This window comes from Peromyscus eremicus, chromosome X (assembly GCF_949786415.1).
Source record: "Peromyscus eremicus chromosome X, PerEre_H2_v1, whole genome shotgun sequence".
Taxonomy (NCBI): Eukaryota; Metazoa; Chordata; class Mammalia; order Rodentia; family Cricetidae; genus Peromyscus; species Peromyscus eremicus.
In genome coordinates this window covers 29,761,470-29,779,705 of record NC_081439.1, presented here as the reverse complement: position 1 = coordinate 29,779,705, position 18,236 = coordinate 29,761,470, and the positions used below count along the sequence as shown (strand labels likewise).

The window sequence follows — 18,236 nt, the reverse complement described above, 5'->3', positions numbered from 1 at the left end:
CTTTTTAATTAAAAAGAAAAAAAACAAAAAAAAAACAAAGCAAAACAAACCTTTGGCTCTTTCAGCTGTACAACATTTCCAATCTACCCCTCCTCTTTTCTCTCTCCCTCAAAATAGACCAATTGGGATATATCTATCCTTTACCAAGTCTGCCACATTTTACAGATAATTTGTGAACATTTATTGACGTGATAGGGTTAGTAGAAGTACTGAAACCTATTTCAGGTTATTGTTTTAATGTTCCATGAAATGCCTTGTTTTTTTTTAAAAACTGACATGCTTTTTGCCATTTTCCACAACTTCAACTAAAATGCTCCTAAACCCAATACCTAATATATATTACATATTTTTAACTTAGAGCATAGAGTTTATAAATACATAGTTGCCTTTGATTATGTAATGTAGTAAAAGTTATTTTTATAGATTTAAAAAATTCAACAGCAATAAAAATGTGTTTTATGCACATAAGCAAAATCTAATTTAAAATGCAATATAAAAAGAATTTTTTTTTAATATTACCTTTGAAAATACTTGCATTGTATCATGTGTTCAATCCTTTGTAGTTCGAGATCGTGTTCGGACAAAAATGGAGCGTGATATCTTGGTAGAAGTCAATCATCCTTTCATTGTCAAATTGCATTATGGTAAGTTTTGAACCACCTCTCACCTTATCCCTTTACCTCCATTCCCTCACTCCAAGTATATTCAGGTACACTAAATATATAGAGCTACATAACACTGTGATACCATTTTATAGTCCTTATGTGTTAGCCCAAGCTGAATACAAGAAAGAGGCCCAATATCAGCATCCTAAAACTTCTGTCACCTACCTTTCCTTTTCTCTGAAAGGCAAGTGCTATTTCTCAGTACGTAAATAACAATTCTTGTACTATGTTATTAAATCTAACCAATTCACCCCTGTGACATAGCTTTGTATCATAATTCATAGTTAAGTCTTTCTGGTGTGTGTTTTTCTTACTGATCACATTTAGAATGGTAGCATTCTTGAGGGAACTCTTGCCTGTAGAAAATTTAGTTCCCTGATAATACACACTGTATTTGACATTTCCTGATGGAAACTAAGAGAATCAATGTTTTCTTTCTTCTATGTAGAAATAAGTTTAGATTTCTGATATCACTTATTTGCTAAAAATAACATTTATAAATGAATTGACTTAATATAAGCCTAAAAAATAAACTACAGTGGTCTAAACAGAAATTTTGTTTCTTCATTCAGCTTTTCAAACTGAAGGGAAGTTGTATCTTATTTTGGATTTTCTCAGGGGAGGAGATTTGTTTACACGCTTATCCAAAGAGGTATATAATTAATGTCTTTTTAATTTATTTCTACTCATCCTGTTTTAATTAAAGCTTTGTTATTTCAATGTTGCATGTATCATACTCTCTTATAACACAGAATTCTTTCATTCAAGGAACTGAGTCAAAAAATATTATTTTTCTATCTTTTGAATATATACTAAAAGCAGCGCTTTATTTGGAGAAGTTGGCTTAACCCTACTGCTTTCATAGTTTTTTCAGAACTGATAATGTATCAATAAGTGTCCATAATAATTTGATATTGTCAATTCAGCATTTATTCTCAAAATCATTTTCCATTTCTAAAATGTTAATATGCTAAAAACCATTTCTGTGACAGGGCATAGTTAACATTTAGCAAGTGATTATACTTGACTGATTAGATCATTTTGCACATTTCTTTCATGAGTAAATTGTAACTAAATCTATGTCTGATTAACATATTTACAAATTGAATATTTAAAGTCTTAGGTGGAATTTCACATAAATGTCATAGACATAAAAAGAAAATAAAGTTGGGAATATTATTTTGTTGTAGGTGATGTTCACAGAAGAGGATGTCAAATTCTACTTGGCTGAACTTGCACTTGCTTTAGACCATCTGCATAGCCTGGGAATAATCTATAGAGACTTAAAACCAGAAAAGTAAGGAGCCATGCTATTACATTGAATTCAGTGTGATATAGCTATACAGGAGGTGATAAAATTTACTGACTTAGTAGATCTCCACAGCACTTCCTTGTAGTACTGTGCTTCACATGTCTGCTAATACTAAATGATCTTATACTTGTAAAATCTTTGCTAAACAGCACTATTAACCTGTTTTCATTTATTTTGCTTGTTTGTTTGTTTGTTTGTTTGTTTTGAGACAGGGTCTCCCTATGTTTCCCTGTCTGTCTTGGAACTCACTCTGTAGACCAGACTGGCCTCGAACTCACAGATCCACCTGCCTCTGTATCCCGAGTGCTGGGATTAAAGGCATGCACTACTACCCCTGGCTTTCTTGTTTTTCATTTATGTTCTTTGATTTTTCAATGAGGTTAAAATCTATTGGTTGGCAGTTTGTATTGGGGGGGGTTCTATTCATGACCTTGATTCATTTTTCTTTTGGAATATCATTTTTCCCATTGATTTAAAAGAGAACTTTACAAATTAAAAATATTTTAAATTATCTTCAATTCTTTATTTTGTATGGGTGTGCACACACACCATGGTGTATATTGCAAATCAGAGGACAACCCATAGCAGTCAGTGTTCCCCCTTCTACCATGCGTGTCCTGGGGATTGAACTCAGGTTGTTGGCAAGTATCTTTACCCACTGAGCCCTGTTGCCAGCCCCAAACTAAGTATTCTAACCATTTATCCAGAAACAGTTGAACATTCATGTATGTAGTCATATCTCTTGGGGAAACTTAGGCAGGAGGATTACTTAAGCACAGATCTGAGGTCAGTCGAGGCAATGTATTGAGACTCCTATCACAAAAAGGGGGAAAAAGAGAACTTTAATCATTTCACATATATTACAAATCTTTTCCTTAAAAATCATACACATTTTTTTATCTCATTGGGCCAACTAATCTTATGTAATTTCTCCAAAGACTTATTGGTAGAAGAGTTTTTCCCAATGTCATGATGATATTTTTCTTCTAATTGTACTGTTTTTTTTTTTCCTTTTACTTAGCTCTATGAAGAATGGTGTAGAGCTAACCCTTTCTCCCAAATACTGTTTATTGAAACACACCTTTATTCCCAGCACTTGGGAGACAGAGCTAGGTGGATCTCTAAGGCCAGCTTGGTCTATATAGCAAGCTCTAGGACAGGCAGGACTACATAGACTCTGTCTCAAAAAAAATAAACAAAATTTATTCTTAAAATTTCAATTTTTAAATATAACTTGAGCAGATTTTCCACAGCTCTTACAGTGACATTTATCAAGAAGGTGATATTATTTCATATAATATGCACACGGGCGTTTTTTCTTTTACCAAGGATATAAACAGAAGCCTTGGTCTATAAAGAATGTTTTTAAACAGCTTTATTGAGATAAGATCCACATGTCTATAGTAGGTGTACATGCCTGTAGACCTACTACACAGAAAGCTAAGGTAAGAATATCACTTGACCTGCCTGAACAACATAGCCAAGACTCATCTCAAAAAATAGAGCATGTTTGGCTGAAGAGTTAGCTCAATGGTTAAAAGCACTTGTTGCTCTTGTAGAGGACCTGGATTTGATTCCCAGCACCCACATGGAGGCTCATAACCATCTGTAACTCCAGTCTCAGGGGATCCAGTAGCCTCTTCTAGTCTCCATGGGCACCAGGCATGGCATGTACATGGTGCACATACATACATGCAGGCAAAATATCCATATACATAAAATAATAATAAATCAAAAAATTTGGAAAAAAAAATAAACCACACAATTCATTGCTTCTCAGTATATAAAGCAATCACCATTACCAATTTTTTGTTACTGTTTGGCCTTTGGGATTTGGGGTTGTTTTTTGTTTGTTTATTTTTTGTTTGTTTGTTTTTTAATGCCGAATGCTGTTTATTGAAGGAGGGAGGAGGTCTTAAATACAGGCTTACAGCACAATGGGAGAACCCCGGAGGGCAAAAGTTCGCTACTGATGTTTTACAATTTTGCATCTAAGCTGTTAACGCCCATTATGCAGGATACACAGACAAGGAACTTCCCTTAAGCATTCAGGAGGGTGGAACCCGGCAGGGAATTAGCATAGGGAGGATATCAAGGTCAAGGTCAGCAAGCAAGGCAACAGTTACCCAAAACGGGGGCCAGGGACCTACAGGTCCCCCTTTTACTAAAAAATGAGCTTCTGACTTAGGTAGCATGGGATGTCAGCAGGTCACCTTACCCGGCATGGAGACACCTGCCCAGACCACACAGGCGCTCTGTCTTAGGTTGGTGAGCACCCCCCAGGCATTACCCGTCTGAATACTCATTATCATACAGGCTCAATCGTATGTGAGTTGCAGAGTTAACTAATGCCAAAGATCTCAAAGTGGCACTGGGCTTGCAATCTGTGTGTTCGACACAGAAAAGACCAACAGAGGTCCTATCGGGATTTGGGTTTTTTTTTAACAGTCTTACATAGCTCAGGCTAGCCTTGAACTGACTAGCTAGCCAAAACTGGGCCTGAACTCTTTTTTTATTAAAGTTTTTTTTCTTTTTTTAGGATTTATTTGTTTTATGTATATTGTGTTCTATCTGCATGTACACTTGCATGCCAGAAGAGGGTATCAGATCCCATTATAGATGGCTGTGAGCCACCATGTGGGTGCTGGGAATTGAACTCAGAACTTCTGGAAGAGTTGCCAATGCTCTTAACTGCTGAGCCATCTTTCTAACCCCTGGGCCTGAACTGTTAATCCTCGTGCCTCTACTTCCCAGGTGTTCTGATTGTAGTTGTATGCCACCACACCTGAATTTTACTGAGTATTTTTAATATTACTTAGTTCAAGATGTTATAATTATGTATTGTGACAGAAAATAAAGGGAATGCTCCTATGAAAACCTATAAAGGGATCATTTAGAAATTAACATGCTTTTTACATTTTATGTATTTTTTCGGTTTTTTCTTTTTGTTTTTGTTTTTGAGACAGGGTTTCTCTGTGTTGTTTTGGTGCCTGTCCTGGATCTTGCTCTGTAAACCAGCCTGGCCTCAAACTCACAGAGATTTGCCTGGCTCTGCCTCCTGAGTGCTGGGATTAAAGGCATGTGCCACCACCACCCAGCTATATTTTTCATATAGTTTGTTTTTTATTTCCCAGAAGATTATTGAGATCTGCTTGCCTCTGCCTCCCAAGTGCTGGGATTAAAGATTTATGTCACTACTATCAGCTTTCTAGATTAAAAAAAAAAACTAAAATTGTGTTACAATAAAATGTTTATAATATTAATAGCTGAAAACATTAATATTTTTTTCAAAGACAAATATGAGCATTGTTATCTCTAGACATTCATTTGTTTTATATACTAATATTATTCTCAAAAAATTCTTTTTAAAAAATACATTTGGGCCGGGTGGTGGTGGCACAGGCCTTTAATCCCAGCACTCGGGAGGCAGGGGCAGGTGGATCTCTGTGAGTTTGAGGCCAGCCTGGTCTGCAGAGTGAGATTCAGGACAGGCACCAAAGCTACACAGAGAAACCCTGTCTCAAAAAAAAAAATACATTTGGTCTTGAAAATATAAGTAATATATTTTTTATCCAGATTTTCTTAACTTTCTAAATTACTAAGAATAACTTGAGGGTTGAAATTTGTTTTGTTTTCAGAACTGTCTTCTATTTATTAGATAGAAAGGGCCATATTTCCACCATCCAATTAGCGTCTTTAGGAATTCTCATTCTCTCTCTCTCTCTCTCTCTCTCTCTCTCTCTCTCTGTCTCTCTTTCTCTCTGCGTGTGTGTGTGTGTGTGTGTGTGTGTGTGTGTGTGTGTGTGTGTGAGCGTATATGCATGCAATGTTCTACACTTGTATAGAGACCAGAAGATAACTGCATTTAGGACTCAGTTCTCTCCTTCCACTCTAGGTTCCAGGCATGAAACTTAGACCATCAGGCTTGCGTGGAAAGCACTTTTACCCACTGAGCTATCTCATTGGCCTTTATTAGTGTCTTTTATGTTTCCTAAATACTGGACTGCTTCATAAATAAGCATAATTAAAAGAATTTTTCCTAATAAGTAGTGTGTTATGAAAATGACTTGAGCCGGGCGGTAATGGCGCACGCCTTTAATCCCAGCACTTGGGAGGCAGAGCCAGGCGGATCTCTGTGAGTTGGAGGCCAGCCTGGACTACCAAGTGAGTTCCAGGAAAGGCGCAAAGCTACACAGAGAAACCCTGTCTCGAAAAACCAAAAAAAAAGAAAGAAAGAAAATGACTTGAAAAATATGTCCCTTCTAAATTATTCTCAGTGCTAAACTTCAGTGTAATTATGTTTGGAATGCTCCATTAAGAAAGTTGGTTACTAACTTGTACAGGAGAAAGCCCAAGAGACCTCAACCCTGCACAAAGAACTATAGGAAACTAAGGAATCTTGACAGCAGGAGAAATAGTCTTCTCCAGAGAATAGCACACCAATTGGTTATCCAAAGCCAAATGATCTGAAAATATGTATATGAGTAACATAGAGACTGAAGACGTCATATTAGGAATGTATACATATATACATATATGCATGCAGTAACAATTAATAAAAAAAGAGGCCATGAATTTGAAAGAGGGGTATATGGGAGATTTGGGGTTAGGGAGCAAAGACAAGGAGGAAGTGATATAATTATAATCTCAAAAATAAATAATTAAAAAGTTAAATTTTTGTCCAAGTAAAATTTTATTATAATAAAATTTGATTTGCTTTTAGTTCATATTAAAAGTAAGAAAATGCCTATATTATAGGATAGCTTACTATTTGACTTTTAAAGTTAGTATACTAGCATGCCTTTCCCAAAATACAAGTATGAGTTTACAGCTTAGTATTTAGTCCTTCCTGTGACTCCATAATTTGGCATTATCCCCCACAAAAGTTATCTGCTCAAAGATGCAGAGAGCCACAGCCAAACATTAGGCATAGCATAAGAGGGCAAGTAAGGATTATAGGAGCCAGAGGGGTTACAATACCACAAAAAAATGGCCCACAGAATCGACTAACCTAGGCTCATAGAGGCTCACAGAGACTGAACCGACAGTCAGGGCGCCTGTATGAGTCTGACCTATGTCCTCTGCATATATGTTATGGTTATGTAGTTTGATGTTCTTGGGGGGGAGTCCTAACAGTGGGAGTAGGGGCTATCTCTGACCCTTTTATCTGCTTTTGGGACCCTTTTCCTCCAAATGGGTTGCCCCATTCAGCCTTAATATGAGGGAATATACCTAGTCTTTTTTTTTTTTTTTTTTTTGGTTTTTCGAGACAGGGTTTCTCTGGGTAGCTTTGTGCCTTTCCTGGAACTCACTTGGTAGCTCAGGCTAGCCTCGAACTCACAGAGATCCGCCTGCCTCTGCCTCCCGAGTGCTGGGATTAAAGGCGTGCGCCACCACCGCCCGGCTGATATACCTAGTCTTACTGGAACTTGTTATTCTGTGTTCAGTTAATATCCCCGGGAGGCCTGCCCTTTTCTGAAGGGAAAGAAGGAAGAGTGGAGTTGAGGGGAAGGACTTGAAGGAGAGGAGGGAGGGGAAACTGTGGTCAGGATATAATACATGAGAGAGAAAAGGAAGGAAAGACCAAAAAAATTATTTGTCCAAACTAGATACTTGAGTGTCCTTTTCCAGATGTGTTCTGCATGATGACTCAAAGAACTCACTAAATACGCATATATTCTCCTCTGTGCCTTTATACATCCCTTTTACTAAGAAGAAGCAAGGATTATTGGGAATGTCTTTTAAACCCTCTGTAGACTGATTTTATTCATCAACAAATATTTTTTAGATTTATTTTTTAATATTCCTTTTATTTTTGAGATTATAATTACCCAGAGGAGCCAGGGAGAGTAGTGCACATCTACAATCCAAGCACTTGGAAGGCTGAAGCAGGAAGAAGGCCTTGAGTTCAAGTGTAATCCTGTCTCAAAAAAAAAAAAGAGAGAGAATTTAGATTGAATATGTACTTCATCTATCTAGCATGTATGGACAAGATTTAGATAGGTCCCCTCAATAGAAGAGCAGTAGGGAGAACACTTCGGAAAAATAGAGCTTGTTTAATTGTTTTCTTCATCATTACTCATGGCCAAAAGTAACCCTTTAGAGTAAATGTGGTCAGCTGATGGCTGAGTAATTGCAGTTTCAGCTTCTGTATATCTCCATGTAGAATGGTTTAAAGACATTTTTCTGACTTTTTCTTTCAGCATACTTCTTGATGAAGAAGGTCACATCAAGTTAACTGGTAAAAGTCTTCATTTTATTAAAATATTTTCTCCTTTATTTCTTTTAAGGTTGATTATGATAAAAATTGAGTAGTTAGTTGTTAAAATTTTAGGTTAATATTTCTTATTATAAATATGTATTGGAATTCAGAGTTTAAAATGTATGTAAAATATTTTGGATATTTATTAATTCAGTATTTATTTTGTCAGATTTTGGCCTAAGTAAGGAGTCTATTGACCATGAGAAGAAGGCTTATTCTTTTTGTGGAACTGTGGAATATATGGCTCCAGAAGTAGTCAATCGTAGAGGTCATACTCAGAGTGCTGACTGGTGGTCTTTCGGTGTGTTGATGGTAAGACTTGACTTCTGATTTTTACGTGTCGAAGTTCTTTTTTTTTTCAAATGAGACTTGGCAGGGCATATCATGAGAGAAAAGCTAGTACTTTGATTTTCAATATTTTCTATTATTAATACTAAGTAACCAAATAAAATGATTGCCTGAAGGGTAGGACTAGAAAACCTATTGGTTGCTTCTATCTCATCCTAATTTGTAAAGGCCAAAATATATTTTCTTTCATTTTTCTACGTTATGTGTTTGACTTGCAGTCCATGAGCTGCTTATACCCTAAAATATATGTGAATACAGCCCAACACAAAATCATAAACTTATCTAAAACATTAGGAGAGTGAGAGTTTGGGGGTGTCACTTGTTAATTTGATTTGGCAGTTCTCAAGCGTGAATTTATAAATGACAACATTGTATTATGGTATCATTGGGCTAGACAAGCCCAAAAGCGTTAATAGTGTTTATTCTTTGCAAAAGCCTCTTAGAGAATTCTCTTGGTAATAACCCTTTAAAAAGCTTAGTAGGAAAATGGCAGTCTGTTAGACTAGTCACATATTTATACTTTAAAAATGCCATTTAAAATATGATTGATTTCTTCAGAATTGTATAGTTTGGTTGTTTATGCCTTATGAATTATCAAGAAATTCAGTAGTAAATATAATAGAAACATAAATGTTTATTTTAAAAACTAATGTATTATAGTACAACTTGTATATTAAGTAACACTATAATAGAATGATTTGATGCTGTTTTAAACAAGAGAAAAGGGAAAAATGACTTCATAGGTAGCAATTTTAGAAGACTTAGTTATAATTAAGATGATGATTTTTGCTTTTAACCTTCTGGCCTTGAAACTTTATACTTATTGGCTAATACCTCTGTTTTACCTTTCTGTAGTTTGAAATGCTCACTGGTACACTACCTTTCCAAGGAAAAGATCGTAAAGAAACAATGACTATGATTCTTAAGTAAGTATTCCCAAATGAACACATTTTGGTGAGATGTGAAAATAAATGCTTCATACTAAAGACAAATCATGTATGTATGCTTTTCTCTGTTTATCCCACTCCTAGGCATGCATTTATCGTTTATGTGTCAGGGTACGCAAGAAATAAGTGCGAAGATGTTCAAAATGTTATTGGTAATAGTGAAAATTATATCAGTAACAATAGAGTGGATTTATGATAATGGTATTTTCATACAGTTGACACTTCATTACATTGCTCTTTATTGTATTTCTTAATCCAACACTATACAAATATAAATCAATTGTTTTTTTTGTTTTTTTTTTTTTTTTGGTTTTTCGAGACAGAGTTTCTCTGTGTAGCTTTGCGCCTTTCCTGGAACTCACTTGGTAGCCCAGGCTGGCCTCCAACTCACAGAGATCCGCCTGGCTCTGCCTCCCGAGTGCTGGGATTAAAGGCGTGCGCCACCACCGCCAGGCAAATCAATTGTTTTTTGTTTGTATTTTGAGATAAAATCTCACTGTGTAACCCAGGCTGGTCATGAACTCATGATTCTTCAGCCTTATCCTCCTCAGTACTGAGATATAGGCATGTACCACCATGCCTGACTAAAACAAGTCTTGACTAAGTAGCCATATAAAAGCAGGTCCAGGCCTTTATATGAATATAATATGCTGTATAGCAAAGAAAATAGGCTGTCACAATTCCATGCAAGAATTTATATGTCTTACAAGGAAGTTAAATAAATAAAGCTTAGACCCAAAAGAACTGATTCCGTGAGTCTATTTATAAAGTTTACAAACTAGCAAAACTAAAGCATATTTTAAGGTCTATATTCAGATGGTAAAAGTGGAGACAAAATAAGAAAAAATTATTATGTTGGATGGAAGTTTCTGGCAATGCTATTGTTCTTGGCCAGACAGCTATTTACTGAGCTGTGTACTTTAGGTGAGCATTTGTTTGTTTAGATGGCTTTGGGGCATGTTATTCTACATAAAAAAAGGTTTAAAAATACATATTACATGAATGAATGTTCATTGAACTCTCACTATCAAACTTTAATTTCCCATCCCCTGATTTCAACTAATGCTTTTTAGTATTTTTTTTTTTTAAAAAGCCAAGCCCTTTCTTTGACCTGGCTTTCCTTTTTTTTTTCTTTATAATTTGATTTAATTTTACATATCAGCCACGGATTCCCCGGTCCTCCCTCCTTCCCCCCCCCCCCCCCCCGCCCTCTTCCCATCTCCTCCAAGGCAAGGACTCCCCTAGGGATTCAGCTCCACCTGGTAGATCAGTCCACGCAGGTCCAGTCCCCTCCTCCCAGGCTGAGCCAAGTGTCCCTGCGAAGGCCCCAGCTTCCAAACAGGACCTGGCTTTCCTTTACAGTTACTGAATTATCTTCTTTCATCCTTTTGCAACACAAAGTCTCTTTAAGTGTAGTCTGTACTTTTTGTTATTGTTTTTCAACTTCTTTTACTCCACAACCTATTTGTTCACTAAAACTGCTCTCCATTTGTCAATGGCCTTCTAGTTGCTAAATCATGACAGGTTGTCAGAAAGGTAAACCTATCGTTCATTCATATGATTCATTCAACAAGTAATATAGTTCTTTGTTTTTAAAGATTTATTTATTTATTATGTATACAGAAGAGGGTGCCAGATCTCATTACAGATGGTTGTGAGCCACCATGTGGTTGCTGGGAATTGAACTCAGGACCTCTGGAAGAGCAGTCAGTGCTCTTAACCTCTGAGCCATCCCTCCAGCCCAGTAATAGAGTTCTTGCTACAATCCTTGAATGCAGTATGAAGAATACTAAAAAAACCTTCAGTGTCTCACAGTCCTTATGTTCTAATGGGGGAAGTATAGCATTAATGCTTAAATAAATATGATAATTTCAGATGTTGTGGGATAATATCTTAGTGTATACTTACTTTGTTAGTGACCAGTATAAAAGAAAGAGCAGGAGTTATTTTACAAGAGAGAAATAAGGAAAATTTCTCCATACTACACACACACACACACACACCCCTCTCCTCTCTTCTCTCTCTCTCTCTCTCTGTCTGTCTTCTTAGTCATTTCTACTCTCATCTGCTTGTCTTGCCTCTCTAACCATGTTCTTTTGGTATGATTTTGTTTTGTATTGTTTTGGTTTTGGTGTGTTTGCGGGGGTGGGTTGTTTGCTTGTTTGTTTTTCAAGACGGTTTCTCCGTGTAGCCCTTGCTGTCCTGGAACTAGTTCTATAGAACAGTCTGGCCTTAAACTCAGAGATCCACCTGGCTGTGTGTGATATTTTAAGATAGTATCTCACTATGTAGCTCAGGCTGGATCACATTTTTTATTCTCTTTCTTTGGCCTCCTGAGTGCATGGTGTAAAAGCACGTGCCACTGAAACCAGCTGTTCTTATAGAGAGTTTTAGGGAGTGGTAGGATTCAAGTAGTAACAGGTTTACACATCCAGAGGTAGGTGGGCATCACATATGAGTATAATTACTGTCAATAAGTTGACACTTCTGGTGTCTTTAGTTGAATGAGGCTGTTCCTGATCTGCTAATTTTCAGAGATAACACTTAATGGTCAGTTGGCATGGAAATTTTCCAGGCAAATTGTCATTGATAATTGAATGGATTTAAAACCAGTTCTGTGAATCTTTTGGTACCTTGGTTACAGAACGATTAGTCTACTCCTAGAACTGTGCTAATAACTTAGTAATTTATTCCGCTATCCTGTTTTTTGCTTAAATTCTTGTTTTTGTGATGGTATTTGATTTGGTTTTGTAATTTTGTGACAGTCTCACTGTATAGTCAAGACTGGTCTGAAACAATATGCATATCCTAGACTAGCCTCAAACTTTGAATCCTCCTACCTCAGCCTCTAAATATATAGGACTAAGGGTGTGTGCTACCATACTCAGTTGTTTCAACTTCTTGGTAGTATTATTTGATGGCTTATACTGCATGCTCCCTATTTCATTGAGTCAGATGGCTTAGAGTGCATGATTGTCTCACTTTCATTCCAGCTGAGCCCATAATGTTTCCTGTCAAATGGTTGTCTACCGGTTTAATCTGTTAATAATCATTATCTTAAAACATATTTTAGCCGGGTGGTGGTGGCGCACACCTTTAATCCCAGCACTCAGGAGGCAGAACCAGGCGAATCTTTGTGAGTTCGAGTCTAGCCTGGTCTACAAAGTGAGATCCAGGACAGGCTACAAAGCTACGCAGAGAAACCCTGTCTCAAAAAAACATATATATATATGTTTTAAAGATTCAAAGAGATGACTCTTCTATTGCTGTCTTTCTTTCCTCAATTTTTAGCTGGTATTTTCTGGAACAATGAACTTTTCCTTCATCAAATAATCAGTGTGATTCAACCAGTTGTATTTTTCTTTGTTTTTGTTGTTGTTGTTTTGTTTTGTTTCCTGATGCTGGAATTGAACCTAGGGTCTTGTATATGTTAGCACATGCCCTACCACTGAACTGTCCTCCCAGCCTATTTTTATTATCTTTAATGTTCAAAATACTTCTTTTTTAACCACCTCTCAAATGATCTTCTCTTTCCATCTCTGATGTATTTTCTCCCTCTCTTCCCTCTCTGTATTCAGTTACTCGACTGACTTCAGTCTTTCCTATAACTAATCTCAACATTTTTTTAACCTTCAAAGTCGTCTTACATTGGTATACTAGGCACAAGACCTATACTCAAACTAACTTACCCATGTGATTTTATAGTAAGCATGACTTCACATCTTTAAAATAAGTTCCTACTTGCTGTTCTTTTCTTATCTGTATACCCCCAATAAACATTTCTATATATCCTATTTTCCAAGTCAGAAATATGTCTTCCTCCTTCTTTCATATCCAGGTATTCTGATTTTATTTTAGAACTATTTAATTGTTCTAGCCCTTCCTCTGCAATGCATTGCTCACAGTGTTCAAGCAATGGGATGATCTCTCCAACACTGTTGAGCCACACTTCTAGTATAGTGTCTACCATCTCTTTCCATTCTAGATTGTTCTCTGCTACCCCTGGAGTTATCATCTTGAAAATAAATCTGGTCATGCTAGACTACTGTTTCAAGACTTCCACTATACCCCAGTTACTGAATTACAACAGTGCTTTTCCAGTTTTCTCAAAAGAGGCCTAATTCTATAACAAACAGTTATCTTCTCAAAAGGAGATGCTAGAGATAAATATTTATAAAATAATGATTTATTTACTCTAGATTTCTTAGCCTTTTATATATCGTATACTTTATTTTATGTCTTCAACATGAAGGCTGCAATAAATCACAGTCCACAAGCTCACTGGATCATAGAGCAGTCTTTATTGTTGTCCCCAAGTATATAGGGGGGCAGGAGATAATGTTATTTAGTAACATTTTGGGCAGTACTAACCCAATGAGGAACTTCAATCTAAATTCAGCCTTTAAATTCATTTGAAGGAGGGCTAGAAAAATGACTCAGCTGACTAATAGCACTTGTTCTTGCAGAGGACCCATATCTGATTCCTAACACCCAAATGGCAGTGCACAACCATTTGTAACTCTAGTTCCAGGGATCCAATACTCTCTTCTGCCCATCCTTGGGCACTAAATGCACATGGTGGAGACATGCATGCAGTCAAAATATTCACACATAAAATTTTTAAAAATTAAAAAAAAAACATTATTTGAAGGTCCTTTACCATGTTCCGTGATAAATTAGATACCCACTACTGTTCCCTTAGCATTCTTTGCAAATGCCTTTCTAGGTCTGTCTTTTGGTTAATTGGTTGGTTTGGGGTTTGGAGTTTGGTTTTGTGAGACTAGATTTCACTGTATAACCCAGACTGATTTGTTTAATTGGTTGGTTTTGTGTTTTGTGTTTGGTTTTGTGAGACTGGATTTTACTGTATAACCTAGGCTGACCTGAAACTTGAGATCCTCCTGCCTTAGTATCCCTAGTGCTTTGATTACAGATGTGCACCACCATTCCCAGCATTGGACTCATCACTTAATATACTATGGTTATCTATATTAATCTTTTATAGACTGAAGGGGGGGATACTACCTTTAGCAGAGCACTAAGCAATATCTGGCACATACCAATTCACTAACAACTCAATAAGTAATAAATAGATCTGTTTCTGAAATAGGAATTTCTATGCTAGCTGTTTTCTCTAGATCTGTTGTTATTGTCATACTTACAGGATCTTTGGTTTCTTTAGGTTGGGGAAAAGAATGCACTAATACACTAGCTGAAATAGACCATAAGGTCATCCAGCCTTGTGGTTTTCAGCTAGTATGCCATAGGATCTCCAATGTTTCATAAACTCCTTTCCCATCAGTTTCCCTTCATTAGGAATTGAAACACAGGAATGTAGCATGAGTCTTAAAAGTTCTTATTAATAAAATCAAACCTGAGGCCAGGTATTGGGGTGAATGCTGGTAGATCAGATGCAGAACCAATTCCTCAGCTGGTCCTGTTTCCTCAGACTGGATGCTTCTGTGTCCTCATCCCAATGGCTCTCAGCTGAACTGCTGCTAGAAGCCTGAAAGCTTAACCAGGCCAAATGCTTAACCAGCCAAATGCTTCCAGTTTCTGATCCTCACGCCTTATATACCTTTCTGCTTTCTGCCACCACTCCCTGGGATTAAAGGCTCACTTTCTGAGATTAAAAGCGTGAGTCACCATGCTTGGCTGTATCCTTGAACACGTGGATTTCTGCCTCTGGAATGCTAGGATTAAAGGCGTGTGCTATCACTGCCTTACTTAAGTATCTAGTGGCTTTTCTGTTCTCTGACCCCAGATAAGTTTATTAAGGTACACAATATTTTGGGGAACACAATACCACCACACAGGAAAGTGGTATATAAAGCACACATATTCTCTTTTCAGTATTAGATTTCTTAAAGTCCATTTGGAAAAGGGTTCTAGGGCTATAGTTTGTAAACCATTGATCTAGAATCCAATCCCTTTGCTTATAAAGATGCACTAACAGGCAAAAGAGTACTAGCCATCCATAACCAAGGCTCAGAAGGCCTTATTCTCATAGTACTGATTTTTATAATGCTTACTCAAAAACCTGTACATGTATGTTTGTAGCAGCTTTATTCATAATTATCCAAACTGAACACAATTCAGGTATCATTCAGAATGCAATAAATAAATGAACTAGTACATCCATATAGGAGATTACTCATGTACATGAGAGCATTGCATAAAACTATACAAACACATAAGTGCAAATAAAGCTGGAGCCACCTGAATCATATCAGTAGATTATTTCAGTCAGTTTTATATTGCATTATAGTTCTATAAGATACTGCCATTGTAAGAATTGCGGAATGATTGCTATTATTTTTCATAACTTAGTATGAATCTAAACATATTTCAAAATAAAAAGTTTAATGTTTGAAGATGAAAAATGCCTCCAAAAGTTAAATGTTGTTACATGGATTTATATTTAGAGCCAAGCTTGGGATGCCACAGTTTCTGAGTCCTGAAGCCCAGAGTCTTTTACGAATGCTTTTCAAACGGAATCCTGCAAACAGATTAGGTAAAGACTGAATTAATTAGTTTCCTTCATGAATTTGTATTTTTTTCCCCAGTGGAAGGTGAATGTTTATTTTTTGTAGTGGGTTTATTACATACTCATACAAATATTCAAAGCAAAATCTGTGAACGATTGTACATGTTTGTCCTTGAAATAAAACTGCTAACCAATCAATTTCCAATAGGTGCTGGACCAGATGGAGTTGAAGAAATTAAAAGACATTCATTTTTCTCAACAATAGACTGGAATGTGAGTACAGACTAAAGACACACTTGAGGGAATTAAGGGAGCATTTCCAAGGCTCTGGGTACTCAACTATTTTTAAAAAAAAGAAAAAAGAAAAGTTTGAACTGTTTTTAAAAATTAACCTGTGGGTGGTGTTGGTGCACACCTTTAATCCCAGAGGAGACAGAGGAAGGTGGATCTCTGTGAGTTCGAGACACGCCTGGTCTACAGGGCAAGATCCAGGACAGCCAGGACTACACAGTGAAACTGTGTCTGGGGAAAAAAAAAACAAATTAACCTAACCCATGTCTAAGTTTTTCTTGTTTCCAACAGAAACTTTATAGAAGAGAAATTCACCCACCTTTTAAGCCTGCAACTGGCAGGCCTGAAGATACATTTTATTTTGATCCTGAGTTTACGGCAAAAACTCCCAAAGGTAAAGAGAAAACAGGAGAACTCATAAGACAATGGCTATCTCTTTCTGGTTCAATCAGAAAATCTTTTCCTTGAATCTCCTAAATTTGCTGTATATGACCCTTGCATTCCCCACCCAATAAAAATGAGGAGCCATATTATTAGTAGATCATCATGTAGGACCATGATGTCTAGTATGATAATCACATGTGGCTGATTGAATTTAATTACAGTTTAGACACATTTTAAATACTCAGTAACTATATGTGGTTGCTTACCATATTGGACAGCACAGATCAAGAAAATTTCCCTTGTTCTTAGAAAACGAATGGGATGACACTAATTTCAAATACCGTTAACCCAATAATTCATTGATTTATTATGTTCTTCAGACATTAACTCTTTTCTAGGCTCTAAGAGTAGATTAGTGCTAGGCAGTGGTGGCGCACGCTTTTAATCCCAGCACTTGGGAGGCAGAGCCAGGCGGATCTCTGAGTTCAAGGCCAGCCTGGTCTCCAGAGCAGATCTAGGACAGGCACCAAAACTACACAGAGAAACTCTGTCTCGAAAAACCAAAAAACAAAACAAAAGAGTAGATTAGTAGGCTGATGGTTGCAGTAGGTAATCAGGACAGATCTAATACACTGCCTCACTGAGGTATCCTGGACAGCTAAAGGTATGCAGGTGTGTGTATATAAATGTACACATCCCAGGTAACTGAGAACTCCAGAATAAGAGAGAAAATCCAAAATGTCAACTGGTTTTCCCTTAAATACTTTCCAAAGACTCATTTTAGTAATTCCTCTTTCTTTTTAGATTCACCTGGCATTCCACCTAGTGCTAATGCACATCAGCTTTTTCGGGGGTTTAGTTTTGTTGCTATTACCTCAGATGATGAAAGCCAAGCTATGCAGACAGTTGGTGTGCATTCAATTGTTCAGGTAAGTAGTGTCTGAATAATTTAGAATTTGAAATGTTGATGTATTTTAGTATGTGAATAGTAAGGTTAAATTTTATGTGCTGACTTTAGGTGAACATATAAAATACGTTAACATTTTAGATCATTTACATCAGAGAAATTTCTTTCATATATCATTGCAGTGATTGCATGAACCAAAATCCTATATGTGATCTGAAAGTGTAATTCTAAGAGAATTGAGGTAAACATCACTCACTATTTTGTTGCCCCCCTCTTCTATATCTCAAAATGTTTATTAGAGCCGGGCGGTGGTGGCGCACGCCTTTAATCCCAGCACTTGGGAGGCAGAGCCAGGCGGATCTCTGTGAGTTCGAGGCCAGCCTGGGCTACCAATTGAGTTCCAGGAAAGGCGCAAAGCTACACAGAGAAACCCTGTCTCGAAAAACCAAAAAAAAAAAAAAAAAAAAAAAAAAAAATGTTTATTAGGCTTAGTATATTTCAGCCCTTGCCTCTGTCAGGCCAGCAATAATAGATTCAGGTCTGCAAGTTCATAACTTAGCAGACTTTATAAAAAGTAAGAGAACAAACATCTGAGGCTTTGTTAACTATTCTCACAGTTACTCAACACTGCTG

General features: G+C 36.8%; 1 protein-coding gene across 2 annotated transcripts in view; it reads left to right on the top strand.

Annotated features, from left to right (window-relative positions):
* The window catches only part of Rps6ka3 (ribosomal protein S6 kinase A3), a 103,633-nt gene that overhangs the window by 63,682 nt on the left and 21,715 nt on the right, over positions 1 to 18,236 (top strand). For both annotated transcript variants that reach the window (XM_059250292.1, XM_059250293.1), the window contains 10 exons: positions 564 to 644; positions 1,238 to 1,317; positions 1,856 to 1,962; positions 8,181 to 8,218; positions 8,409 to 8,551; positions 9,443 to 9,513; positions 15,960 to 16,048; positions 16,230 to 16,294; positions 16,604 to 16,706; positions 17,501 to 17,625. In XM_059250292.1, coding sequence (XP_059106275.1) covers positions 564 to 644; positions 1,238 to 1,317; positions 1,856 to 1,962; positions 8,181 to 8,218; positions 8,409 to 8,551; positions 9,443 to 9,513; positions 15,960 to 16,048; positions 16,230 to 16,294; positions 16,604 to 16,706; positions 17,501 to 17,625 — 902 coding nt within the window. The remainder of the gene's footprint in view (positions 1 to 563; positions 645 to 1,237; positions 1,318 to 1,855; positions 1,963 to 8,180; positions 8,219 to 8,408; positions 8,552 to 9,442; positions 9,514 to 15,959; positions 16,049 to 16,229; positions 16,295 to 16,603; positions 16,707 to 17,500; positions 17,626 to 18,236) is intronic.